Source organism: Dermacentor silvarum, chromosome 2 (genome assembly GCF_013339745.2).
Source record: "Dermacentor silvarum isolate Dsil-2018 chromosome 2, BIME_Dsil_1.4, whole genome shotgun sequence".
In the NCBI taxonomy this organism is placed as follows: domain Eukaryota; kingdom Metazoa; phylum Arthropoda; class Arachnida; order Ixodida; family Ixodidae; genus Dermacentor; species Dermacentor silvarum.
In genome coordinates this window covers 27,208,686-27,234,462 of record NC_051155.1, presented here as the reverse complement: position 1 = coordinate 27,234,462, position 25,777 = coordinate 27,208,686, and the positions used below count along the sequence as shown (strand labels likewise).

General features: G+C 47.6%; 1 protein-coding gene across 1 annotated transcript in view; it reads right to left on the bottom strand.

The window, feature by feature from the left end:
• The window catches only part of LOC119441376 (alkaline phosphatase, tissue-nonspecific isozyme), a 123,485-nt gene that overhangs the window by 19,636 nt on the left and 78,072 nt on the right, over positions 1-25,777 (bottom strand). The window contains exons 4-6 of the mRNA XM_037705987.2: positions 14,969-15,161; positions 3,765-3,905; positions 2,867-3,058 (exon numbers count right to left, since the gene is read on the bottom strand). Of these exons, the coding sequence (XP_037561915.1) occupies positions 2,867-3,058; positions 3,765-3,905; positions 14,969-15,161 (526 nt within the window). The remainder of the gene's footprint in view (positions 1-2,866; positions 3,059-3,764; positions 3,906-14,968; positions 15,162-25,777) is intronic.

Below are 25,777 nucleotides of genomic sequence, written 5' to 3'. Positions count from 1 at the left end.
CGCTCTGGAGCTACATACAACCTGCACGAGAAGCAGAACGTGCGTGAGCGGCACTGACATAGCACTGCCGGTTCCACGCCCCAGAGAGACAGTGCAGTCTACCGCCTTTTGTAGGCTGGTGATAGTGGCTGTGAACCAAGGTTCGTTGACTGTTGCTGGACATATGCGGATTCCACTGTAGTGGGCGTCACCGGCCCATGATTGAGTGCTTTGAAGATTTCTTCACTGTTGCATGCGAATACTTCGGTGATGTTGACGATAATCCCGTGGCTGTCCCATTTGTGGCCTGTTGCAAGCGCTCTGGAGCTACATACAACCTGCACGAGAAGCAGAACGTGCGTGAGCGGCACTGACATATCACTGCCGGTTCCACGCCCCAGAGAGACAGTGCAGTCTACCGCCTTTTGTAGGCTGGTGATAGTGGCTGTGAACCAAGGTTCGTTGACTGTTGCTCGACATATGCCGGATTCCACTGTAATGGGCGTCACCGGTCCATGATTGAGTGCTTTGAAAATTTCTTCACTGTTGCATGTGAATACTTCGGTGATGTTGACGATAATCCCGTGGCTGTCCCATTTGTGGCCTGTTGAAAGCACTCTGGAGCTACATACAACCTGCACGAGAAGCAGAACGTGCGTGAGCGGCACTGACATAGCACTGCCGGTTCCACGCCCCAGAGAGACAGTGCAGTCTACCGCCTTTTGTAGGCTGGTGATAGTGGCTGTGAACCAAGGTTCGTTGACTGTTGCTGGACATATGCCAGATTCCACTGTAGTGGGCGTCACCGGTCCATGATTGAGTGCTTTGAAGATTTCTTCACTGTTGCATGCGAATACTTCGGTGATGTTGACGATAATCCCGTGGCTGTCCCATTTGTGGCCTGTTGAAAGCGCTCTGGAGCTACATACAACCTGCACGAGAAGCAGAACGTGCGTGAGCGGCACTGACATAGCACTGCCGGTTCCACGCCCCAGAGAGACAGTGCAGTCTACCGCCTTTTGTAGGCTGGTGATAGTGGCTGTGAACCAAGGTTCGTTGACTGTTGCTCGACATATGCCGGATTCCACTGTAATGGGCGTCACCGGTCCATGATTGAGTGCTTTGAAGATTTCTTCACTGTTGCATGTGAATACTTCGGTGATGTTGACGATAATCCCGTGGCTGTCCCATTTGTGGCCTGTTGAAAGCGCTCTGGAGCTACATACAACCTGCACGAGAAGCAGAACGTGCGTGAGCGGCACTGACATAGCACTGCCGGTTCCACGCCCCAGAGAGACAGTGCAGTCTACCGCCTTTTGTAGGCTGGTGATAGTGGCTGTGAACCAAGGTTCGTTGACTGTTGCTGGACATATGCCGGATTCCACTGTAATGGGCTTCACCGGTCCATGATTGAGTGCTTTGAAGATTTCTTCACTGTTGCATGCGAATACTTCGGTGATGTTGACGATAATCCCGTGGCTGTCCCATTTGTGGCCTGTTGAAAGCGCTCTGGAGCTACATACAACCTGCACGAGAAGCAGAACGTGCGTGAGCGGCACTGACATAGCACTGCCGGTTCCACGCCACCGGGCTTGTAATGTCACATCCCTCGGAGATTACCCGAGCATCTTTGGTACCCTGCAAGCAGCAAGTGCGGAAGGCTCTGCCGCCGCTTCCTTTTTTCCGCACGCGTTTAGTCGACCACGTTCCTGACGTGACAGTCACCGCAGCCGCCCGTACACCAGCTGGAAGTGGGAAACCCTTCTTAGCGTGTTATTCTCTTCGAGGGAACTCTAAGTTATGTATGCTATAGTTAGTCTGCCCACTCGAAGTGTCGGTTACAAGCGTAATAGATGCTTTCCGAGTGTAGACGTGGTTGTCGTTCGTGGTTTCATCGAGCTTGTACCGGACTTCGGTGGATGAGCAGACGTACGCCAACCGCTATCCGTGGTGTGCTGAGGCATAGCGCCGTTGGCATCCTCCTTTATCCTTAGTCTATAGCCAGCGTTTAGTACTTGAGCACTTTATACGCTGGTTGTGTTCCCCTGCTACGAGGTGAAGGGCAGCACATATTTAATCATTTCAGCAATGGCGCAGCTCTCCGTGTGATTTAGCCGGCACAGTTGGTTGTAGGCACGTTGGCCGAGTGCAGCTTTCATTTATCCGGATGCGCAGTATCTTAGTCACCTTAGCTCTGCTCTGATCGTTTGAAGCTACCGAATGAGCCCAGGTGCAGACAAGAAATGGTTACAGCACTTTTTTCCTAGCTTTTGAGCCAGGTTACTGGCCAATGTAATAGCAGTTATTTACCAGTTTGTTCACATATACGTTAATCGTCATTTGTCAGTGACTCTGAAATTTAGTTATTTTCATTCACACTGGGAAACCCGCCACGGTCGCTCAGTGGCTATGGCTTTCTGTTGCTGAGTACGAGGTAGCGGGTCCGATTCCCGACACTGGCCACATCATTTTGATGCCGGCGAAATGCACAATGGTCGTATACTCAGACTGAGGTCCAAGGCAAGGAAACACAGGTGATCGAACTTAATCCGGAGGATTCCACTACGGTGTTTGTCCCAGTCACAGTTTTGCTTTTGGACACGATACACCTAATATCAGTGAGTGAATGAATGAATGAATGAATGAATGAATCGATCAATCACATTAAAAAACACTGAAATTAAAATGTTCGACCCTTCTTGTGGCTTTTTACGAACTGCTTCGAAAACTCCAGAGTTCTGGGTCATGGGGAACGTGATGGCTTGAGAAAACAAAGTGCTGAATGCGGAGCGAAGAAAATCCCGAGGCAGTTTTCCTAGGCGCGCGTTTCGTGTAAGCTGCTCAGGTGTGCGCGCTTTCTGAAAGCGCGCAACCGCAATGCACTCACCGAGGATGTTGGTGCCTCTCTTCGGGTACCCGCCCATGGTGAACGTGTGAGAGTGGTCGGCCGTCACCACCAGCAGGGAGTCGTCCATCTTGAGCGTGTCGCGCGTCTCCTGAACGGCCTGGTCGAACTCCAGGGCTTCTTCCAGGGCCGATCCACCCTTGCTTTTGTGGTGGGCCATGTCGATGCGCGCTCCTGTTCCGGTAACACGGGAAGGAATAAAGACACTCGTTCGACACCTACGATACCAGGCAATTGTTTTAATCTTGTTTTGAAATCTCGCTCGTTATTAGAGTGATATGCAGCACGCAAAAGGGTAACCTGTTCTTGGTTTGTCTGAAAAATACGCTGTTCATTGAACTCAATAAAAAACACGTTTCGTGCAGTTACCATTCCCTCCACTTTTATTGCTGTTCTACGAGGGCAGAGGGAACACCCATTAATAAAGTTTACCAGTTCAATACAATAATACGACATGGCTGCCCACATTCGATCTCCATTAATAAGATATAACGTCGCGGAAGGGTCCGGGTACTCCCAGCGTGGGAATAAAATGACATACAAGTTAAAGGCAGTAATTCAGGGTAGTTCGTCTGTCATACTGGGATCATAAGTAGCGTTAAAATCAATAGGACACAAGTAAGAAAGACAACACTTTGCGCTATGTGTGCTGCACCGTGTCCTTTAAACACTAGTTGGGATCCAAGATTAAAGATGGGTGTAACTGTCGCGATTTTGCAAATCAAGAACGTGTCAAGAACTAAAGAACTAGTATTAGAAAAAAAAGTTCTCAAAAGCGTCGCGCTGTAGCTTTACTCATGCGCAGAGTGGATACAATTAACGAGAGGAATCCCAGAATGACGAAGTGAAAGAATGTGGCCTGCAGGTGTCGTTTGCTTACCTTCGACGAGCAGCACGAACCCCTTGGGCGCTTTCTTAAGGATCTCCACAGCGACTCTGGTCATCTCCGGCAGGGTGGGCTTTGTGGAGTCAGGAGTGCTGCGCTCGATCACGTAGGGCACGTGGTCGTTGTCGAAGATCCCTGCCGGAAGAAACGCAGACGTGAAGCACGGAAACCACAACAAGCTGCACAGACTAACAGTCATAGGGGAAATAAATTCAACATCATCAACATCATCAGCTTATTTTGATGTCCACTGGCAGGACAACCTCCTGCCAGTAGCGCACCCAGGATCTCTGCCAGGGGGGGGGGGGGGTTGACAGTTTGCCAATACCATCTAAACAGCATTAATTTCGATTTCTTCACGGGAAATTGTCAATAAAATGCGCTTTTTGCGAGTGTGCAGACGATTGCGCGTCTTACATCTTAGTTGCAGTACTCAAATGCGTAAGGAAAGAAAAGGGGTTAAACAAAAGGGGGGGCTAAGTCGGCCTCAGGGGGGGGTTCCAACCCCCGAATCCCCCCCCGTCGGTGCGCCACTGCCTCCTGCGACCTTCAATTACCCCTGTGTGCTGATTCCAACTTGCGCCTGCAAATTTCCTAATTCCATCACCCCAACTAACTTTATGCCGTCCTGGACTGCGCTTCCTTTCCCTTGGCACCCATTCTGTAATTCTAACGCTCCACGTGTTATCTACTCTAGGCATTACATGGCCTGGTCATCTCCATTTAGTTCTCTTTATCTCCATTAGGATACCGGCTATCCCCGTTTGCTCTCTGATCGACACCGCTCCCTTCCTGTCTATTAACGTTATGCCTAACGTTTTTCGTTGAATCGCTCTTTGCGCGGTCCTTAACTTGTTCTCGAGCTTCTTTGTTAACCTGCAAATTTCTGCCTCATATGTTACCACCGGTAGAATGCAATGAGTGCACAGTTTTTTTTTTTGAAAGACAGTGGTAAGCTCCCAGTCAGGATTTGGTAATGCTTGCCGTATGCACTCCATCCCGTTTTTATTCTTCTGTAAATTTCATTTTCATGATCCGGGTCCCCTGTGAGTGACTGACAAAAAAACATACTTCTGCACAGACTCTAGAGGCTCACTGGCCACCCTGAATTTGTGTGTCTCGCGTTCCATTGCGAGACTATTCAACATTTCTTTGTATTCTGCATATTTATCTCCAAACCCCACTCTTGCACTTTCTCGGTTAAGGTCCTCAATCATTCGATGCAATCGTTCCCAGGGTTGCTGCAACAAGGCAAAATCGAATGCTGTCGAGATCTTCACCGAGATATAGCTGAGGTATTTGTTGCCAATATATTTTTTAAAAATCACCAGGATAATTTCCAATACCATCAGGGCAATACTTGACTTTAATCAACCAAGAAAACAGACTGGCTTCAGGAAGAGATCTGCTACAATGGATCACATCCATGTCATTATTCAGGTAATTAAGAAATCGGCTGAGTACAATGAACCTCTCTATATGAGTTTCATAGATTATGAAAAGGCGTTTGATTCAGTAGATTTGATGCATTGCGTAATGAAGGAATAGCGGAGGCGTACGTGAATATCTTGAGAAATATCTAGAAAGATTGCACAGCTACCTTGGTTCTTGACAAAAAAAAACAGAAGCCTACCTATCAGGAAAGGGTCAGGTAAGGAGACACAATCTCCAATGCTATTCGCTGCATGCTTAGAAGAAGTATTGGAGCTATTAGACTGGGAAGATTTAGAAGTGAGTATCCTCGGGGAATGTCTCGGAGAAATTCGGGCAGCAGCAGTGGCGGTTGGCGTGGTTGAATCGCGTCTAAATGCACGACTGAAATTTTTGCAGTTCATCATCGCTTGACGCTGGGCGCTGTCGGACAAGATTACGTCACAACAAGCTGTTCACACCAAGGATCGCCGAGACACGTGACCCTTATTACTGACGGAGCCTACAAAAGGATCGACGCTTGGCCAACGGACTCATTCGGGCAGCAGCAGTGGCGGTTGGCGTGGTTGAATCGCGTCTAAATGCACGACTGAAATTTTTGCAGTTCATCATCGCTTGACGCTGGGCGCTGTCGGACAAGATTACGTCACAACAAGCTGCTGCCACCAAGGATCGCCGAGACACGTGACCCTTACTACTGACGGAGCCTACAAAAGGATCGACGCTTGGCCAACGGACTCATTCGGGCAGCAGCAGTGGCGGTTGGCGTGGTTGAATCGCGTCTAAATGCACGACTGAAATTTTTGCAGGTTAGTGAAAATTGTCTGCAATATTGTTTTGCATTCATATATTTTACTCGCTATTCCCGCTGCTGCTGCTGCTGCTCTGACCGCTGCTTTGGTTGCTTTTTTCATGTCAATCGTTTCTCTTGAGCAAAAATGACTGCAGAGGCCTGTTCCTTTTGTCACACAGTGTTTAGTGAGGATGATGTCGTCATGCAATGTGCTGACTGCCGCGGTGACTTCCATGTCGGAAAATGTAGCGGCATCACTGCTAGGTCGTTTAAGATGATGAAAGATGCGACCAATAAGTCACTTAGATGTCCTACATGTAAGCTTTCTGTAGGGAACTCTGACACAGCGGGCCAATCTGTGAACCTTCAAAGTGAGCTTGCGGAAATAAACAAAAAACTGTCACAAATGCAAACCCTAGAGGCAAAGTTGGATAAACTGATGGGCTTGAAAGAAACTGTGAAGAACATCGAAAGGTCGGTGCAGCATTTGTCTGATACCTACGATAACCTTAAAGACGCTGTAGATCGGCAGGAACAAGGTATCGGTGAATTACGCCGCCGAATGGAGGCTGTTGAACAGTCGCAAGGTGTGACAATGCTGTCAAAGTTAAAACAAGAAGTGAACGCTCTCGAACAGTACAACCGCAGACAGAATATGGAAATTCACGGTTCGGCTCAACGGGATGGCGAAAATCTGATAACAGAAATAAATAAGATTGCCACGCAGCTTGACTTGCCGCCACTATCTCAAAAAGATATTGACGGAATTCACCGTCTATGTTAAAAAGAGGGTAGAGACCCTGTCGCTCTTGTTCGTTTTTCCACCAGAACACTGAAGACTGCATGGTTCGAAAAGAAAAAAAAATCTTAGGAGCAAAACACAGGGCATTCAATTCTTTGATAACCTGACTGCAGCGAACAAGCGATTACTTTGGCTTGCCAAGAACAAGGCAAGGGAAATGAACTATCAATTCGTTTGGAGTTCACAGGGAACTATCTTTGTGCGCAAGCAGCCGAATGCTCGAGCGATAAGGCTGGCCACGGAAAGCGACTTAGACGAAATCGTCTAAGATTAACGCATCGCCAACTTCTACAAACATGGAACCGTATCACGATGTTACATCTTTCAACGACTAGGTAGTGAAGAACAGCTGTTTTCATGAAAAGGGGCTTAAACTGTTTCACATAAACGCACAAAGTTTAAGAAATAAGCAAGCAGATATCGAGACATATCTGTCGCAGCTAAATTGTTGTTTTGATTTCCTAGCTTTTTCAGAGACGTGGTACGCGGGTGAGTATGACGTAATACATTTCTCGGGTTACAAGCACATTTCAATTTATCGCTCAAGAAATCGAGGCGGTGGCGTATCTTTATATGCTCGCGAATGTCACGGTTGCGTAATATTGCCGGAATTTACACGCGTGACCGATGATTTTGAATGTATTGCTGCAATTTCGCGAAATATTCTGATTGTTGTTGTCTACCGCCCACCGCAAGGTGTCTAACAGGACTGCTTGATTATATGGACTCAGTACTTGAACTTGCCAACATGAAGAAATTGCACTCGATTATTCTTGGTGACTTCAATGTTGACTTACTTTCAGAAAGTAACGAAAGTATCCAACTCATTGAAACTATGCTAGCAAATGGTTGTGAAAACCTTATTGAAATTCCTACTCGGATAACACCGAATTCGAAGACATTGATTGATTTATGTTTTTCTTCGGTCACAAAAATGAAACATGTTCCGGAGTGCTCAGTTCTGGTATAAGTGATCATCTGCCGATTTAAGCTGCGTTACCATTTCATGTGCGCACTGATCAAAATCGCGACTTTAAGCGAGTCATAAATAACCAAAGCATACGGCTATTTCAAACCTTGCTTTCCAATGCGAATTGGTCTGATGTTTATGCTCAAGCGAATCCCTCTGCATCATACGACCTATTTGTATCCAAAGTAAAACAAATATACAATGACGCATTTCCTTTCGCCCCTGTGGTCAATCATAAAAAAGCTAGAAAGGAATGGGTAAATCATGACCTATATAAGCGCATTCAACACAGAGACAAATTATTCACTAAATTCTTAAATACCCGTAACCCTGAAATATTTAAAGAGTTTAAACAAGTCAGGAACAAACTGAATAGTGATCTGAAGAAAGCGAAATCTGAGTACTACACACGTCGATTTGAAAGTTCTATGAGTGATGGTCGTAGAATGTGGAACATATACCGCGAGATAATAGGTTCCTCTACACAGAATGTGCCGTCAGAAATTGTTGTAAATGATGTTAAATTTTGTGGAAACAGCGCAGCTAATTTATTTAATAATCATTTTATCAATGCTGGTGCTTCAACCTTTACATCAGATTTTCTCCCAAATCGAAATAGTAAAAGTTACATGGATAATCGTGTCAGCGAGACGATTTTTCTTGCACCTACAACTGAAAGCGAGATTTTTTCCATTCTCAATTCCTTGAGCAACAAATCAGCCGCTGGTGAGGACGGCATCAAAGCTCAACCTATTAAAGCAGCTGCTCACATAACATGCGGTCCGTTGGAACACATCTGTAACAGTATACTTTCCACTGGAGTTTTTCCTGAAAAAATGAAGATAGCTCGGTGTTGCTGTGATTTTTAAGGGCGGAAATCACAACGACCTCAACAATTACAGACCCATTTCGGTATTGCCATTATTTTCAAAAGTCGCTGGGCGTATTATACATAAGCGCCTAAATGGTTTTCTGCTGGATAAAGGTATTATTTCGGATAAGCAATATGGCTTCCAGAAAAATAAATCAACCGAAATGGCATTATTAAGAATCAGAGATACAATTATAAATAATATTGAAGAAAGAAAGCTTACCATAGGTATATTTTTAGATTTTCGCAAGGCCTTTGATTCTATCAAACATAAAATATTACTAGATAAGCTCCAAGTATATGGCGTTCGAGGCACAGCGTTAGAACTTATGAATAGTTACCTTGAATCTCGATTGCAATATACTTCATTGCAAGGTTACACTTCGGAAAAAACGTAATTAAATATGGGGTACCACAAGGTTCGATTTTAGGGCCATTACTGTTTATTGTGTATATAAATGAAATAGTAAACGTTCCATTAACAGATGAAATAATAATGTACGCGGATGACACTAATGTTTTCTTTTCTGGTGTTAACCTTCAGGAACTAGAAGTTGCCGCAAATTCTTGGTTAGAAGAACTTCACAAATGGCTACATTTAAACCAGCTCAGTCTAAATGCGAAAAAAACTAAGTTTATGGTGTTTTATGCAAGGAATAAAGAAATAAGTTACGATGTTAAACTTTACTACTGTGGATCGCAACTAGAACATGTGTCAAGTCATTCTTTTCTAGGAGTTATATTTCATAAAAACTTAAGCTGGACAGAGCACATAAATAAGGTACGCACTAAAGTTGCACGGTCAGTTGCTTTGCTACAACGAATCCGGTACTATGTGCCTGTAAGGCTTGTCAGACAACTGTACTTTTCGCTGGTACATTCCCATCTTAGCTATGGCTTATTAGTATGGGGAAACGCCAATAAAACCGATATAGAAAAACTAGCGGTATTACAACGACGAGCTGTTCGTTTGCTTAGGTCTTCTAATCAATACATAGGATCTTCTAAACTAATGATGCGCTACAATATCCTTAATATTAGAAACTCTTACCAAGCAAAGATCTGCATTCGGTTGTTTAAAGATATCTCCAGCAATTTTGCGACATTTTCAAACCGGTACCTCAGTAGAAACACAGGGTACAGCTTACGCCACACCTCAATAGTAGCGAAGAAACCCAGGACAAACTATGGCATGCAAACTATCGAATATGAAACCATGCGTTTATGTAATACGTACCCTAACATTGTTGATGTCGCTAGAGATTGTAGAACTATTCGCCAATTTAAACACTTCATAGTGAACATGTTTCTCTCTTCTGATCTAGATATGCTGTACAAATGTTAATGCAAACAGTGAATTCTTCAGTGTTAAAGGTGCTTGGTTGTTGCATTAGTGATGTAATAATTAAATTCTTTAAATGTTACTTTTATGTTAGTCATGTATTAACTCGTTTGTATGTTATTTTACAAGCAAATGGTGTTCTGCAGAGTGCTTCAAAGATTGTTTTGTATGTAGTTATGAAATGTCTGTTTTACAAACTGCTTTTGTAACTTGCAAATTCCGCTATCTCTGCTGCCCCAGCGAGGTAAGGCCTAGTCAGGAGATTTAAGCCCTCCTTTTGCCTTACCTCGCGGGCAAACCTTGTACCTGTTTTGCCCGAATAAAATTAAAAAAAATTAAGCAGATCCAATGCACATGCTGGTATCTATGTGAAGAGAACCATTGTATAATCTTCGGGTTGAAGAGGAGCTTTAGCTTAGGCTAAGGCTCCTATCCAATACATGGGACACGAAAAAATCATTTTTCTCGGCAACCACTGCAACAAGTTCCATGAGGCTTGTTGCATTTGAAACGAATAGTTCAATTCTAGTGATTTTTGGAAGATGACTTTTTATTTAGGCTGCAAATTCTTAAATAAAAATTGTTGGAAATTTTCTGAAAATGAAACAAGAGTGCAACTCTGACAGGAATGAAATATAATCATACATCTAGAACGGACGAAATTGATGTATTATGCATGGCCCTTAAATACACCATTGTTACGTGAGTAGAAATTTCGCCATACCATTATAAACATCATTAGATATTCACATAAGGTAAAAATAAATCATGAAATTTGTCCGCTTTGAACAACCTGAAAAACGCAATTTATAGAACTGGGATATCTGTTATTGGTGTCGAGTTACTCATTTGTAAAGTTCGTGGTCGTATTTTTTCTTCAAACTTAGCGATTTCTTAGCAATTTTCGCAAAAAGAATTAGGCCTTAAATCAATATTCACTAGAATTCAACTTCCTCGTAAATTTATTGATGTACACGCTTACGTTGCTTCACGTGCTACTGCTGACAACAATGGGATGAAGACCATGGAATGACGATGACGACACGGTTCACGACGGCGTGACAACACCGGCGTAACGATGATACGACACGACATGACATGAGCCCGTTTTTTTTTTTGGACTTGCATTCGGAGCACGTATATTTAAGCGTCGTAGAAGAGGTCTGCCCTAAAGTTTCGTGTAGTATGCTTGAAAAATTTATTTCACAAACTTTCAGATTAATGGGGTTACTTTCAAAAAAGTCGCTGTTTCGCTCTAAAGACGAAGCATCGATTGCGAAGGATAGTACCTTTATCAGCCGTATAAACTTGTAAACATTGGCTCACTAATGAGTAGAACGCCCCCCAAACTCCTCGCACGGTGGAGAAGAAAACGCGCGTCGCATCGAGTCGCATAGGGCTCCGCATAGTCGCATAGGGCTCTGCAGTTTCATGAGTTTTCTATGGGATTTTCGATATAAATTAGCCGAAAATACTTCCACCAGCAGTCTAACGTTCTAAGAAACGTATCGAAACCACCCGCGTGGAAATCCGACCACCAGGTACCCCAGGAAGATTCTTGGAAGTTTCGCCGCCACGGGAGCCGCTAACCGTAATCGGCTGCGGCAACCGCTCGCTTCGCCGGCTGGGATTCCCGTGGCGGCCCGAGGCCTAACCATGGCAAACGAAGCGACTACGATCGTCGAGCCCCTCCATGCAACCTCCGGCGGACCCGAAGAAGAGCACATGAACCAGACTAACGAACCGGTGAGCCAAGAAACTCTATACCATAACACCATGATAGAAGATATTAACTGGCAATCAGTTCGAACACAAAAGCAACGCAAGCAAGAAGTTTTGGAGAGGCGACGCCGTAGCGTGAAGTCCCACGACCGCGCAACCCCTGCTACGAACTCATCAACAACGCGGAGAGTCCCTAGACCTCCACCCCTCCCGAAATATGACTACAAGAGAATCATTAGTCCAAATCAAGGACTACCATTTAAAAACGTGCTCACTCGCACGAGCGATCATCAACGCGTGCCAGAACGAGTTCACGGATGACCAATTTATCTTGAGAGTCAACCCGGGAGCCTATGGACGCAGTATGAAGAGGTCGCCGAAAAAGCACGACCCATCCCCACCCTAACACTTAGCGGCAGAAGTCACGCAGTGCGCGCATACACCGCCCACGAAGAAGGCACCCTCAGGATAGTGGTACATGAAATATCCTTGCACACAACCACCCTCATAGCCCACCTCAGAGTTAGAACACAATGGGTGTAAATCCTTACAGCCAGTATGGTCGGCGCCACCCAAAGTGCAGCGCTGAGCTTCATTGGTCATTGGGCCCCTTATACCACAATTTGTTTACTGCCACGGAGGTGAACGCTGCTACCCATTTAGACCGACGCTCCAAGTCTGGAATACCTGCAGGAAAAAGGGTCACCGTACAGACCTGTGCCCAAACCGGGGCCCAGGTCGGTGCCCGGAAGCGTCACGATCAGCGAAAGCAGCACGATCTGTTCCTGGAACTGCAGGCACATTAAAAGCCAACACGCATTCCTCTCGCTATACGTGCAGGGGCGCTAGTCCTGCCGGACATTATCTGCCTGCAATAGGCGGGAGAGCAGCCAAAACCGATTATGGGGTATGAAGTACACAACGACCCCACACCCTAGGGTGGCCACGCTCGTCCGCAATGATTTGGCAAAAACCCTAACAGTACTTCCCGGTGAGGAAATCCCAAATCTCATCAACACGATATGGTCCGTCAAGAAGGGGAGGCCAGAACAGGTCGTATGCAAAGTATACATAGTCCCTCCTCCCCCCCCCCCCCGACAAAAAGTCGGACTTCGCGTCACTATTCCGGCATCTACAGGGAATGCTGAAACATCGCGATCGCCTAGTTATAACCGGAGATTTCAATGCAAAAGACAACACGTGGGGCTACCCAAAAGCAGACGTCAAGGGCACCACGTTCCTAGAAACCATAAAGCGCGACGGCTACACACTAATTACTGTACCAGGTGCACCTGGTACAGTAATCACTGCCAGCAGGGAGATGACTCCTGATCTCACCATAACCAACGATACCGTAGGAACTAAGTGGAGAGTCCTAAACGACTCACCAGGTAGAGTCACTACATTATCGAAATCACCAGCGCCTCGGCCAAACTACGCCCACCCCTGGGGAAGGCCTAAATTACAAATTGGCCTAAGTTCTGGGAGAGGCAAAAGACTGAATTACACATACGTCCACCCTTCCCGGAACATCAAGGCCACTCAAGCACGATCAAGGAGTGGGCCCTACGCATCAAATAATTATATGACGCCAACACGAAAGTCTACCAAACCGATACCGGCAGGCGGGAAATCGACAACCATCTAATACACTTATTGGAAGTATGCAGAGACCTCACCAAAAAAAAATTGTCGCAGTTTCACCCGAAAGGCGGAGCACCAATTGCGATAGCAAATTATTAGAGAGCTATACGGAGTAAGGATGGTAGTTTTATCAGCTGTATAAACTTGGACATGCAGCAGCACCAGCAACGCGCAGAACTGTTGTCGACGCCGTCGGCGTTTTGCCCGCGTTCGCACCAAACGCGCGCGGCATTTTATATATAAATACGTATTTGGTGCCGCAGCTAAACATCGCCTACTCCCTCTCCCTCCCGTCCCCCCACACCCTTTCGCGCGACAGAAAATGTTGCGTTTGCTCTCTGTATATGGAAAGGAGGAAAGAGACGCTTAATTCTGCAGCCCTTCAGGGAGCACGGCGCAGAACGCGCGTTTGCTCTCCGACGTGCGTTCGCTCCCCTTGAAAGCGCGCGTCCCTCGCGCCCTTTCACTCGCATATACAGCATCCGGAGCGCGGCGACGATTTTATCGCCGTTGACGTCATACGGAACCCCACGGCGACGGCGACGGCAGAAATCTTCTTTGGAGTGTCCATATAATTTCTATGGCAATAAGATGGCGAAAACAGAAGCTAAATCGCAAACTTGGGCTTCGGATTGCAAACATCACAATACAGGCCAGCAATTATGCCCTGAAGGTACATGGGGACAATTTGCGCACGTTCTGCGATTCGCTTAAAGGCACGCTCAGCACCAAAAAGACGTATAACATACTCCGCAGCATCCTCGATCCTTCAAGTACCAAAACAGACACAAACACCATACAAAGACTCGTCGGCGAATATGCGGGAACTCAGTACCAACTCATACAGGAACTCCAGAAAAGATACACGGGCATCCGAACCGGGCATCCGAAACCATATCCTCATTATAAGGGACCTCCGAACGAGAGACGCGCACCCATCACGTATGCAGAGGTATACGCGGCAGCACAGAGCTTCAAGAAAATACGTCAACAGGCTGTGACGCACCAGCGTCATCTTGAGCAACCTAAGCGATCCAACTCTCTGAGCCTTTACACAGCAGCTAAACGAAGAAATCTGACACCGGGCGGAAAGACGAACGCGTGATGTACACATCCCCCTTAATTCGCTTAGTCTACTTCGCTTAGTCATCCCTCTTAATTCGCTTGCTCAACCGCTCACTTCGCTTAGTCATCCCCCTTGATTCGCTTAGTGTAGTTTGCTTAGTCATCCCTCTTAATTCCAAAGGTCGAGGGTTCGACTACCACCCAAGGTCGTGGGTTCGAGGGCCTTAATTACCTCTATCTTAATAAACTGTACCTTAATTACCTTCGCCATTATTAACACGAAAGGTCTTGGATTCGACTCCCAACAAAGGCCGAGAGTTCTACTCCCACCAAAGGTCGAGGGTTCGTAGCCTTAATTAACACCAAAGGTCGAGGGTTCGCAGGCTCTTTTGTACTTTTCGCGTCGTCGACACCTTTTCGCTCAAGGCCGACTGACTCATGAGACATATGAGACATGAGTGTCATGAGACATGACTCATGAGACATGAGTGTAAGTATGTGGTATGTGGTTCGCCTTAATAAAGAAAAGACTGTGCCATGTATGTTCTCAGGGCTCACCGAGCAGGAACTCAGTCTTTCCTGGCATGACAGAGAGCAGCTGCTGACGGTTCCACACGTAGCTGGCATTTCCCATTTTGGACCTAGCCTCGTGCCAGTCCTTGATCAGGTCTTTGCCATCCTTGCGCATGCCATCTTTGCCTTCCTCGTCTTGGGTGGCACGGAACATCTTCCTTCCACCACCAAGGATCACCTGATAAGGGACAGATCATTGCGCATGAAGCTCACTACGCATGCTGCAAGGAATCTCGGCGAAACGATATCTGAGGATTTTTGCTGAGTCAACACCGTTTCATAATAACATTTGTCGCGCACACAGTACTACAGCACGAAGCTTGGGCATGTTGGAATCGCATATTTCACTGCACAGCGTGGAGAGAGAGAGAGAAAGAGAAAGAACTTAAAGGAAGCTGAATACTGTTATATGCAGGCAATACTCAGCACCAATGAACAAGAAAAGGGCACTTTACCAGTGGCGCACCGACGGGGGGAGGGGGGGGGGTCGTAACCTTCCCCTGAGGCGGACCTAACCACCCCTATTGTATAGCACCTATTCTTCCCTTGCGCATTTGAGTACTGCAACTAAGATGTAAGACGCGCAAACTGTCAACCCCCCTGGCAGAGATCCTGGGTGCGCTACTGCACTATACATTAGCATTAGGCAGACCATAAATTCACCCTATTATGCCGTTGTTTCTTCCTCTGTCGGCTTCAGTTCAGCGTCCTTGATGATGACCTCAAACCATGTCTTTCTTTTTGTGCGCCTGTTGTCTTCATCTTCTCTACAAACGTACTCATTGAGTTGTTAGCGCTGTGTGGGCTTTCTTCCTCGTGATCGTTTTTTTTTCTCGTTTTTTTTCTGTAAACTGGAGGTGACATCCTTTGATTCAGGGGCGTAGAACCGATCAAGAACCCTGCCCCGGACAAAATTAATGACTAGGCAACTGTATTGAAAAACATAACACTAACACCCGCCTAATCGCTCAACTTGTCGCGCTTTGCTCGTAGTCCCCAAAGAGTGACATTTGTCCCAGTGAGCGCAGAGACTTGCAATGGAGACAATATAAAAACAACATTTCGTTATGCATCCTATTTAAGTCTCCTGTCCTTATCATCCCAGCTGCAAATGGGTGTCGCATCAGACAACAAATGACCCATTTTAACAGACATTTTATTCGGAGAAAATCACATCTGTAACGCCACACCCAAACGTCTACTGGATAACACCTTTGTTTCGGCGGGGTCTCAGCTGGTGTCTAACAAAAGAACGGATCGATATGATTAAGCTACGTACGAGCGAGGAACAAGGAGAAGAAAAAGACAGGGAAAGACAACACAAGGTGAGCCAGTGTAAGTATCGACTGGCTACAGTGTGGTGGAGCAAGTGGTAAATGGAATAAATGTGACGGAAAGAAAAAGAAGAAAGCTAAAAAACGCACACAATAACGCGATGCAACGCACTACAACTTTCAAAGTCGGTCGCACAATTCACAGAAGTCCTTAAGAATCTGAGCAGTGCATTTAAGGCCTCGAGTGCCCAAACCCGTCTAGACCACTGCCCTATAGGACTTTTTCCTCCGTCAAGAGGCGATCGTCCAGATTTTAGAACGCGATCGCGAGCTTTTTTTTTGTCACACCGTAACAGGGACAGTCGCAGAGGAGGTGCTCGATCGTCCCCTCGCTGCCAGCTGCCACAGTAGTCGCAATCAGGGCTGTCGGTCTTTCCAATGCGAAAGAAATATATGTTTGTGAGTGCCACGCCGAGCCAAAGGCGGCATAGAAGTGTAGATTTTACTCTTGGTATCCCTACTGGAAAACAGAGTCGCAGACGTCAATCAAATATGTGAAGACTTGCGTTGGTAAATTATCTTGTGTCCCACAGTGTCAGTGTAATCTCGCTCGCTATCGATCGAAGCCTCGTGGCTGTATCTGTTCTCAACAGTGGCACTGGTATACAGTGACATGGGGGTGGGCTGATTGGGCAGCGTCATCCGAGCGCTTGTTACCAGAAATTCCTGCACTGATAAAGTTATTCAATGAATGAAATACGATGTTGTGGCCCTCGCCTGATGGTAAAATAGTCGGATGTCTGCGACTAGCTGCTCGCTAGTCCGTGATTGAACCGGGACAGCAGACATTTGAGAGCTGCCTTTGAGACAAAATATGGACCATGACTGGGATGGTTTGTGACCAATAATCTCCAAAGCAGCACCGATAGCTGTGAGTTGTGCAACCAGCGATGATTTAATATCAGACGTCCTGAACTGGACGATAATAGATTTCGCGGGATTACCACGGTTCCAGCTGAGCGGAAACGGAACCGTCCATGTAAACGTATAGGCGTTCACTGTGCTTCTTATGCAGGAATAAAAGTACGCTTTATTTGAGAGCGACAGCTGCCAACTTCGTTTTCGTTTTGATGCCGCCAGAAATTACAAGACGGCCATGCAGCGTGTGCAGGCACCACATCGGAAAAACTCAACGACCAAACCCTGGCCGTCCAGAGTGCCCGCGATCGGGCCGTCAAGCTCGGCTTGCCGGTCCGTACGTGGGACTAGCCGGGTGGCGCGGGGTGTCCCCTGCGTCTTCTCTGGACCTCAATAAAGTTATTTCACTCACTCACTCACCACATCGGTAGGGATGGTCGTGCTGCAGGCTTGAAATTCGATGGCAAATTTCCGCGGTTGGCGATGAGAATCGTGCTAAATGCTGTGTGAGGTGTAGCGGCAGGAAGGCAGGCGCGATGATGCAATGCAAGTCGGGTGAAGTGCCTGATGTGCATCTCTAAATCGTTGATTTGAATGGACGTATTGATGGGGTTGTCATGCGCGGTGGCTATTGGTGCTGCTGTGGATGCACACCTGGGAAGGCCAAGACGTATTCGCAGAGCTTGGGCTTGCACAAGCTGGAGGGCACGAAGTTGGTCCTACCGGTCCCACCCAATACAGGCAAGCTATAGCGTAGGAGGACCAAGAATAGTGTGCTATAAATTTGGAGCATCGCTGTCACAGACGCACCTCACGACTTTCCCGCGAGAAATCAGAGGACATGGGTGATTATGCATGGTTAGCTTTTCTTTTTCAGATAGGAGACTTGAGGGTCTCGGAAGAAGTCACGATTTTTTTACAGGCTTCAACGGATTTCTAGTATCGTTCGCCTAGATGGTTTTAGCAGTAACATAAATTACAGCGATAACACTTCGTGGACAACCGTGGGTCTTATTTGATCTCATACAGCTGTACAACTTGTTTATACTTCATCCCCTGCTACACAGCACACCAGTACCCAACAGCTGACCACGTGATGTCAAAAGGCCACCCGTATGCATCAGCAGTGATCTCGAAAGTAATGTTTCTTTTTTTGTAATGATTCTCATCGCCAACTTCCCAGTTGCATGAATCCCAAAGGGGAGTGCTTTCACGTAGATGTTTGGTCTCCTCTCGGTAATTCTATGCACAATATGAATTGATCCGTCGTTTACTCATCGAATTCTCCAAATGACTTTCTGAGGTGGTTGAATCGGCGCCAACCTGTCGAACCGTAACGCGAACGTACAGCACAAACGCAGCACTGGAAAACCAGTGTCGCGTGTGAAATGCGTATAAAATACGCAAGGTGCTCAAAAAGGTACTTTGTGAATGTGTGTGTGTGTGTGTGTGTGTGTGTGCAATGTTTTTGTGGAGGCTTCTGTAGAGTCTACGATATTGCTGAGGCACCGGTTAAAGGGATAATTTAGCGCACACGCATGTGATGCCTACAATTTGCTCTTGGCGTTCGATACGCGTAGCGGTCTTCAGAAGTGTTTAGTTATGCGGTCGGGTCAAAGCGGCCAATTCAGAAATCGCGACCGCAAAGCGGAGCTTGGAATATTTCACTGTCTCTAGGCAACATTTACGACCACAACTTCCCCGCCACCTGTGTTTTAAACATCCGGTGACTAATACGGTGGCACAACATGAAGACAACAGATGACTTAGAATGGATGTTATGTTTCTATGGAAGGGGCCAAAAACGTCACAGACACAGGTATGGAACGCCCGCTTTTACGACTAATAAAGGCTTCATAGTCCTACCACGCCAATATCCTTTCCATGTACTTAGGTGATAAAATGCGCGTATCTTGTTCCCGACTTTTCACTGCACGTTCAAGGCTCGTTCAACTACTGTGTGCAGCAGTATCACCTGGTGGCCCGTCACTTCGAGACCCGAGAACAACGACACCCTTTTACAGTGAAGCTGTCTACGGCTAGGCCATAGCATCCACACAGAAAAACTATCATCAGCAATGGCTCGAGCGTCATCGTCTTCTTCCACAGCTAGCTCCTTGGCGCCCCTCAGCATACCGCGCGAACCCACTCGTGCCGCTGCTCACGCGTTCGTCGTCTTTTTCTACAGCTGGCTACTTTGCCGCTCATCATTCCAGCGTAGAATTTCATCTGTCATCGTGATGGGAAGGCCGCGTTTACGGAGATATGAGCCATTGCTTAAGGGGGTATGAGCCATTCATTGTCTTACGTGAAAGACAGATTTAATACCAGAGGTGATACGCGAATGCTATCATCATCTGCAATGGCCCGAGCTTCCTCGTCTTCTTCCACAGCTGGCTCTGTTGTCGGTGATCATTCCAGCGTAGAATTTCACTTCTGTCGTCCTAATGGGGAGGCTGCATTTATGGGGGTATGAACCATTTCTTAAGGGGGTATGAGCCATTCATTGTCTTACGTAACTGACATATTTAATTTTGAGCAATTCAATTTCGAAGAATAGCAAGCGGCAATGGCGGGGAATGCTGCTTACCACGCCGCCGAGCAAACTCGAGACATTGAACACAAACGACAACGGCATACTGCGGGCATACCATCTGTGACGTCATTGTCGCCATCGCTGCCGAACGTGTGTGTAACCTCATAACTGAGAAATTCTTTAATGAACCCTCGGGATTAACCGAGTGTTAAACACCGCGTCCGGACTTTCAGCTTTGCTGGTAACAATCTTCGCGGAGTGGAAGAGCCGACGAATTATTTTTCCTTTATTGCAAGAAGAAAAAAAAATATGTCTCAGTTTCGCCCGAAATGCGAAGCATCAATTGCGATAGCAAATTAGCAGAGAGCTATTCGGAGTAGCGATAGTAGTTTTATCGGCTGCATAAAGTTGGACACATTCACTTACTAACTGAATTAACAAGCGTGGTGCCAGCGCGCACAAGCACACATGAATAGATCACACTCGATGACTGCAGACAACCACTGTCAAAACGCTGGCAGCAAGCGCAGCCGCCGCAGCGAGCGAAGGTTCGTGCGGTCTATCGCTTCAACGGAAACTGAGCGGCCGAATGCACAGCGCATACAAAGGTCAGAGCCGTGTGGAGATCGCTTGCAAGATACGGTGCGCGCGACAACGCCGGCAGCCCATATCGGCGCGAACACAATAAAGAACCAAGCGCAATGCGCTAAGTACGTGAACGCATTTGTTGGCAGAGTAGAAGCCACCCCTCCCTCCCGCCCACGCTACCTTCCCGCTTTGCTCTTTTCGCGTGGGAGATTGCTTCGCCAGTTGCCCTTGCGCCCGGTTACAAGATACGCATTTGGTACCGCAGCAAAGCGTCACCCCCCCTCCCTCCCTCCCATGCCACCACGGCGTTTCGCGCCACGGAAGTCGCGTTTGCTTTCCGCCGTGCGTTCGCTCTCCGTGATAGCGCGCGTCTCACGCGCGCTTTCACTCGCACATACGGCGCGCGGCCACGATTTTATCGCCCTTGAACTTTATACGGCACCTTACGCAGACGGCGACGGCAGAAATCTGCTTGAAGTGTCCATATAATTGCTATCGCAAAAAGCGCTTAACCTTGCACTCGGCCTCGGAACGTTGAAAGAGCGAAGTTGGACGATCGTAGCCCAGCATTATCCAGAAATGCGCGCGAACTTTTCATCTTATTTCTCATGATGATGATACCTTCTTTTCGCGCGTCTCAGACTTACGGCCGTCACTGCGCGTTGCATAGCGCAGCTGGCAACACCGACACCACGTTCCAATGCCGACAACGCGTTCCAGCACACCTGCTCCGTGAATGCGTCTCTCTCTCTCTCTCTCGGACTTACGGCCGTCACTGCGCGTTGTATAGCGCAGTTTGCAACACCGACACCGCGTTCCAATGCCGACACTGCGTTCCACCGCGTTGCAATGTCGACAACGCGTTCCAGCAGACTCGCTCCGTGAATGCATCTCTCTCTCTCTCTCGCTGTCATTTTATTTATCTCTCTCCCGAGCATAGCGCGCAAAACCTCTTCTTCGCCTCGCAGTGCATTCGCACGAGCGCTTCCGAACACGCCAGCTGCGTACGAAGACGACGACGCTCGAACGCAAGCATATGGTTCGCATAAATGCATGTTTTGCAAGCGTGGCTGTATAGCCTAGTGGCAACACCTTCCCTATAGAGATGCCTGCGGCGTCGCTCGCTCACTCACTATAACCGTCGTGCTTTGAGTTGCGGTCGGTTGTCAAGAAATGGCGCCAGCTACTTCCCTATCTCCGCCAAGAGGGTTGGGGTGGTGTGGTGCCGCGGCGGTAGCGGCGTCGGCGGCAGCTGTTCTGGGTAACATAGATGTCCTGGGGGCCATAGCGACACGTCTGTTCAGTTGCACTTGAACAAACTTATTGTGTTCTGGCCACTTTAAATCGAATTTTTTTGTTTCTGGCACTCGCAATCAACGCGGAAGGCGTGGTCTGCCGTAGAGACGTCATCTGCTACGGCGCGCGCTCACGGCCACGCTGCCATGTGGTGGTGTGCGCATGCGCGCATGTGTTGCATGCGACCACCGCAAAGATCGCTAGCTACCACCTCAAGTGAAAAGGAGGAACATGTCTACCATGAGCGTTTCGATGTGTTTCGTAGGCAGCAGGTTTTTGGCGCACGCGGTAGGTATCCATCTAGAGGAGGCGTTGCTAGTGGTTACGACGATTGCCTTGGGACCGTGGGTACGGGGGTTCGAATCCCGCCTCGGCAAGAAAGTTCATTTCCTTTTCTTTCTTCATAGTTGATGATGATAGTTTCTTGATACGAACCACAAGTTACGGCTGGCTTAAACAGCTTTGCTGTTAAAAGAAAGAAGAAAGTCACGCGATACGGAAGACCTAAACTCCTAAAAAAACAGAATATTCATACCTGCCGCCGAGTGCGTTGCGCATCTGATCCACTGGCTTGGGCAGTAGTTCGCCAAAAGCGTTTCATCCAGGCGATCTGCGTTATGACAGCCCATGTTTTAGTCCCTTAGTTAATTTTTTAATGTTCCCACAAAAATTCGGAAATCTCTGAGCTTTCCGCGTATGCGTGTCTCGTTCACGTATGCAGATTTCCTTAATTTTTGGAATAATGTACCAGACTATGTGGCTCAGTACGAATACATTTTTGTTGTTTATTATGACTTGCGACTTCGTTTTCCTTGTCAAACAAAGCTTTGACGAAGAGACAGTTCGTTGGTAACCCGCATCATTAGGATTACGTCCGTTCGTTTATTCCCTGTTGCATTTTAGGCAGTTAGTGCTTAAATGCAAACACATATTTTTAAACTGAGCTAATTAAAAAAGAAAGCCCGATTTCTAATTTTGCAAACGAATTCCGAACGCCGCAATTACCTTCAGTGAATCAGGTTTTCCTGACGCAGATGCTGACGCGCGCTGCGTTAACTCACTTTGTGGTAAGCAAACACACGAGTGCCGCTCATAGGACCAGAGAATAGCTCCTAGCCGAGCAACAGACGAGCCTCGCCACGCACGCCCGCTCCGAGCGCTCATGTTTACGACAGTGCGTTCAGCGGCCACGTCGAACGGCGCACATTCAAATCCGCCGGCGCACACGCTGGCTTTTCAAAACACCGGAGCTGACGCGCCTCTTTAAAAGCTGCCTGTCGACCATCATGCGCCGCTTCGCTTGAAAGAGACGCACCACAGGGAGGCCCTCATTACGTATTTTTATCTTTCTCTCTCCAAAAACATCTCCCATTTTCGTTGTTTTCTTTTGCCTTCGTTTTCTCTGCCATCCACCTTTCACGCGGAAGGCACAGAGCTGCGACGGTGTTGCAGGCGACCTGGACACAAGGAAAACGGGGAGACGTGAAGAGAGAGAAGCAACCGAAGAGGGTGAGAACCGCTTTCCTTCAGCAGATTCCGGTCGTGCAGACTGCCTTGCGTCAGTGTCACGGACAGCTCGCCGGAGACGCATTGCACGCGATGTGGAAGGCGATTGGCAACGCTCGCATTACTCGGAAAGTGGCGCCAATGTGCATACGCTAACGCGACGCCAATTCGCTCGATACTCGCCGTTCGTGAAGCGAATGAACAAACTACACGCTGATGGCGTTAAACCTAGCTGACATGCACAAAGCAGTCTCGCGGAAGATTGCGCTCGTGCTGCGCCTTGACAGAAGACCATCACAGCATTATCAGCATAGGCATAAATTAATTCTTTTGCCGAGTTTTTAGATCAATTAGCGACACGGCAATGTGCCTAGCAAGGGACGAGGCCGAAGGCCTGAGGATGAATGCGTCTCAGAGCGACAGGCGGAACATAATCCATAACGACGGCTGTAGACAACCTGCTGTGTCTGGTCCGTGGGCATGCTAGGCGATCACCAGGAAAGCGTCTGGATGATTCAATAAAGCAGAGAAAGAGAGGCTCAACCTCTCTCTCTCGGCTTTATAGAGAGAGAGAGAAACGTACCAGTGTAGTTTCGTAAACATTAAGTTCGTTCAGCAAGACGCAACAGTAGGCTTTCGTTTTATTTTTAGAGCGCAGCTCATAGGTGCCCGATCCTGCGGCGTGCGTCGGCGTTGGCGTCGTCACCTTTAACTGAGCGAACGAGCGCAGCGAAGGATGAAAGAGCGAACGTGGAGCGCAGTGGGGGTTGAAAGACGCGAGTAGGAAAGCAGAGAGGAGAGTGCAGCGAAACCATGAGGCGGAAACCGTAGCAGGGTATGGCGAAAGCGTGAGAAAAAAATTCATAGCCCTTCCACTACTATGAAGATGGAAGCCTGCGAAGCTGTGGCTATTGTGGGTCTGGTGTAGTGAATATTGCCACCATGGTGACAATGGGCTATCGTCGTTGGGCATCGCCCAACCGAACATGCCTACCATGAGCGTTTCGAAGTGTTTCGAAGGCATTGCAGGGGGAACGTACACAGTCGCGATCACCATACCGTGAAATCGTTTTGTTAAAGACGGCTATGCCAATCGCGGCGCGCACACGAGCGCTAACGCGCTTACGTTGTTGCTAGGGTGATCTACGTCACGTAATGAAGAAACAGACGTAAGATGCGGCGAAAACCGCGGTATAAAGCACTTTTTACAGCGTAAGCTGTTATGGGCACATTCCGATAGCCGTTTCGGTTCGCGATGATGCCGCCGCCGGCGTTTGGCGGCCGTAACCGCTATCGCCGGAAATGCGAAAAAAGTACCCGCTCTCCGCCGGAATTGAGCCCAGGACCGCTGCATGGGAGTCGGATACTTTACCACTGAGCCACGCAAGCGCTTGCTATCACGCAGGAGAAATATTCCATTTAAGCGCGCAGGCGCAGACGACCCGAGCCTCCGCCAGTAGGGTGGTGCCATCTAGTCAAAGTGCCTGCAACCACCGACGAGGTGCGCAATCATTCAGACGAGGCGCGCAATCAACGCTATCCCGATGTTAGATGTGCGCCACGTATTCTGGGTAACTCTTCGGTACACGTTTTGACGTCTCCTCGCAAGGTACGAACCGCTGCTGAAGAAGTGAATCGTAGAGCTACGTGCGCGGCTACAACCAATCATCATCGGGGTCAGCAGAGTGCTGTGCAGAGAACATTACAAACTGCAGCTCGCCGTCGACGCCGAGTGAACAGTTGAGATCGCTCTCATCAAAACGAGACGAAAAGACTTTGCCGCGAAGGCCCTGTTGTGCGTGGTGCCGAAATTGGGGCTACTCTGTCGCCGCTCAACCAGCTTACGCTGTGACTGTGCTGCGTGTGCCACGCAGGCCTGTGACGTTTTACAATCCTAAGTTTGAAAACGCCGCCATCCCGGCGTTTTCATAGACTCCACGAGGTGTCGCAATGTGTCTGAAATTGTGCACTACCCTTCTGGTTTTCTACGGATGCAACCTCCTGGAACCTAGCCTATAACAGCTTCACTGTAAAAATCATCTTGGTAACAGAACTGCTACTACCAGCGTTGCTCCAAGGTCAAATTACACGATGCCGCTCAGAGCGTTCTATACAATTACCCTCTTATCACAGATGTTTCAATAAGATTCAGGTAAAAGGACTCGAGATGGGATTTGCTTCCATTGGTTGGCATATGCCTAATAAATGATTCAAGTTGAACGAACAGTTAAAGTTCTTACACTGCGAGGGTCAGTTCGAATGCCTTGCTCTACACAGTGGAGAGTGTCTGAAATTGTTGTACACTACACTTTCGGTTTTCTACGGATGCAATCTCCTGGAACCTAGCCTATAACAGCTTCGCTATAAAAAAGTCGCAGTTTCGCCCGAAAAAAATTCAATTATGGGGTTTTACGTGCCAAAATCAGTTCTGATTATGAGGCACGCCGTAGTGGGGGACTCCGGAAATTTTGACCACCTGAGGTTCTTTAACGTGAGCTTCGCCCGAAAGGCGAAGCACCAATCGCGATAGAAAAAGGCGAAGCACCAATCGCGATAGCAAATTAGTGGAGAGCTATACGGAATAGTGATAGTAGTTTTATCGGCTGCGTAAACTTGGACACATTCGCTTACTACCCGAATTACCATGCTTGGTGTCAGCGCGCACAAGCAAACATG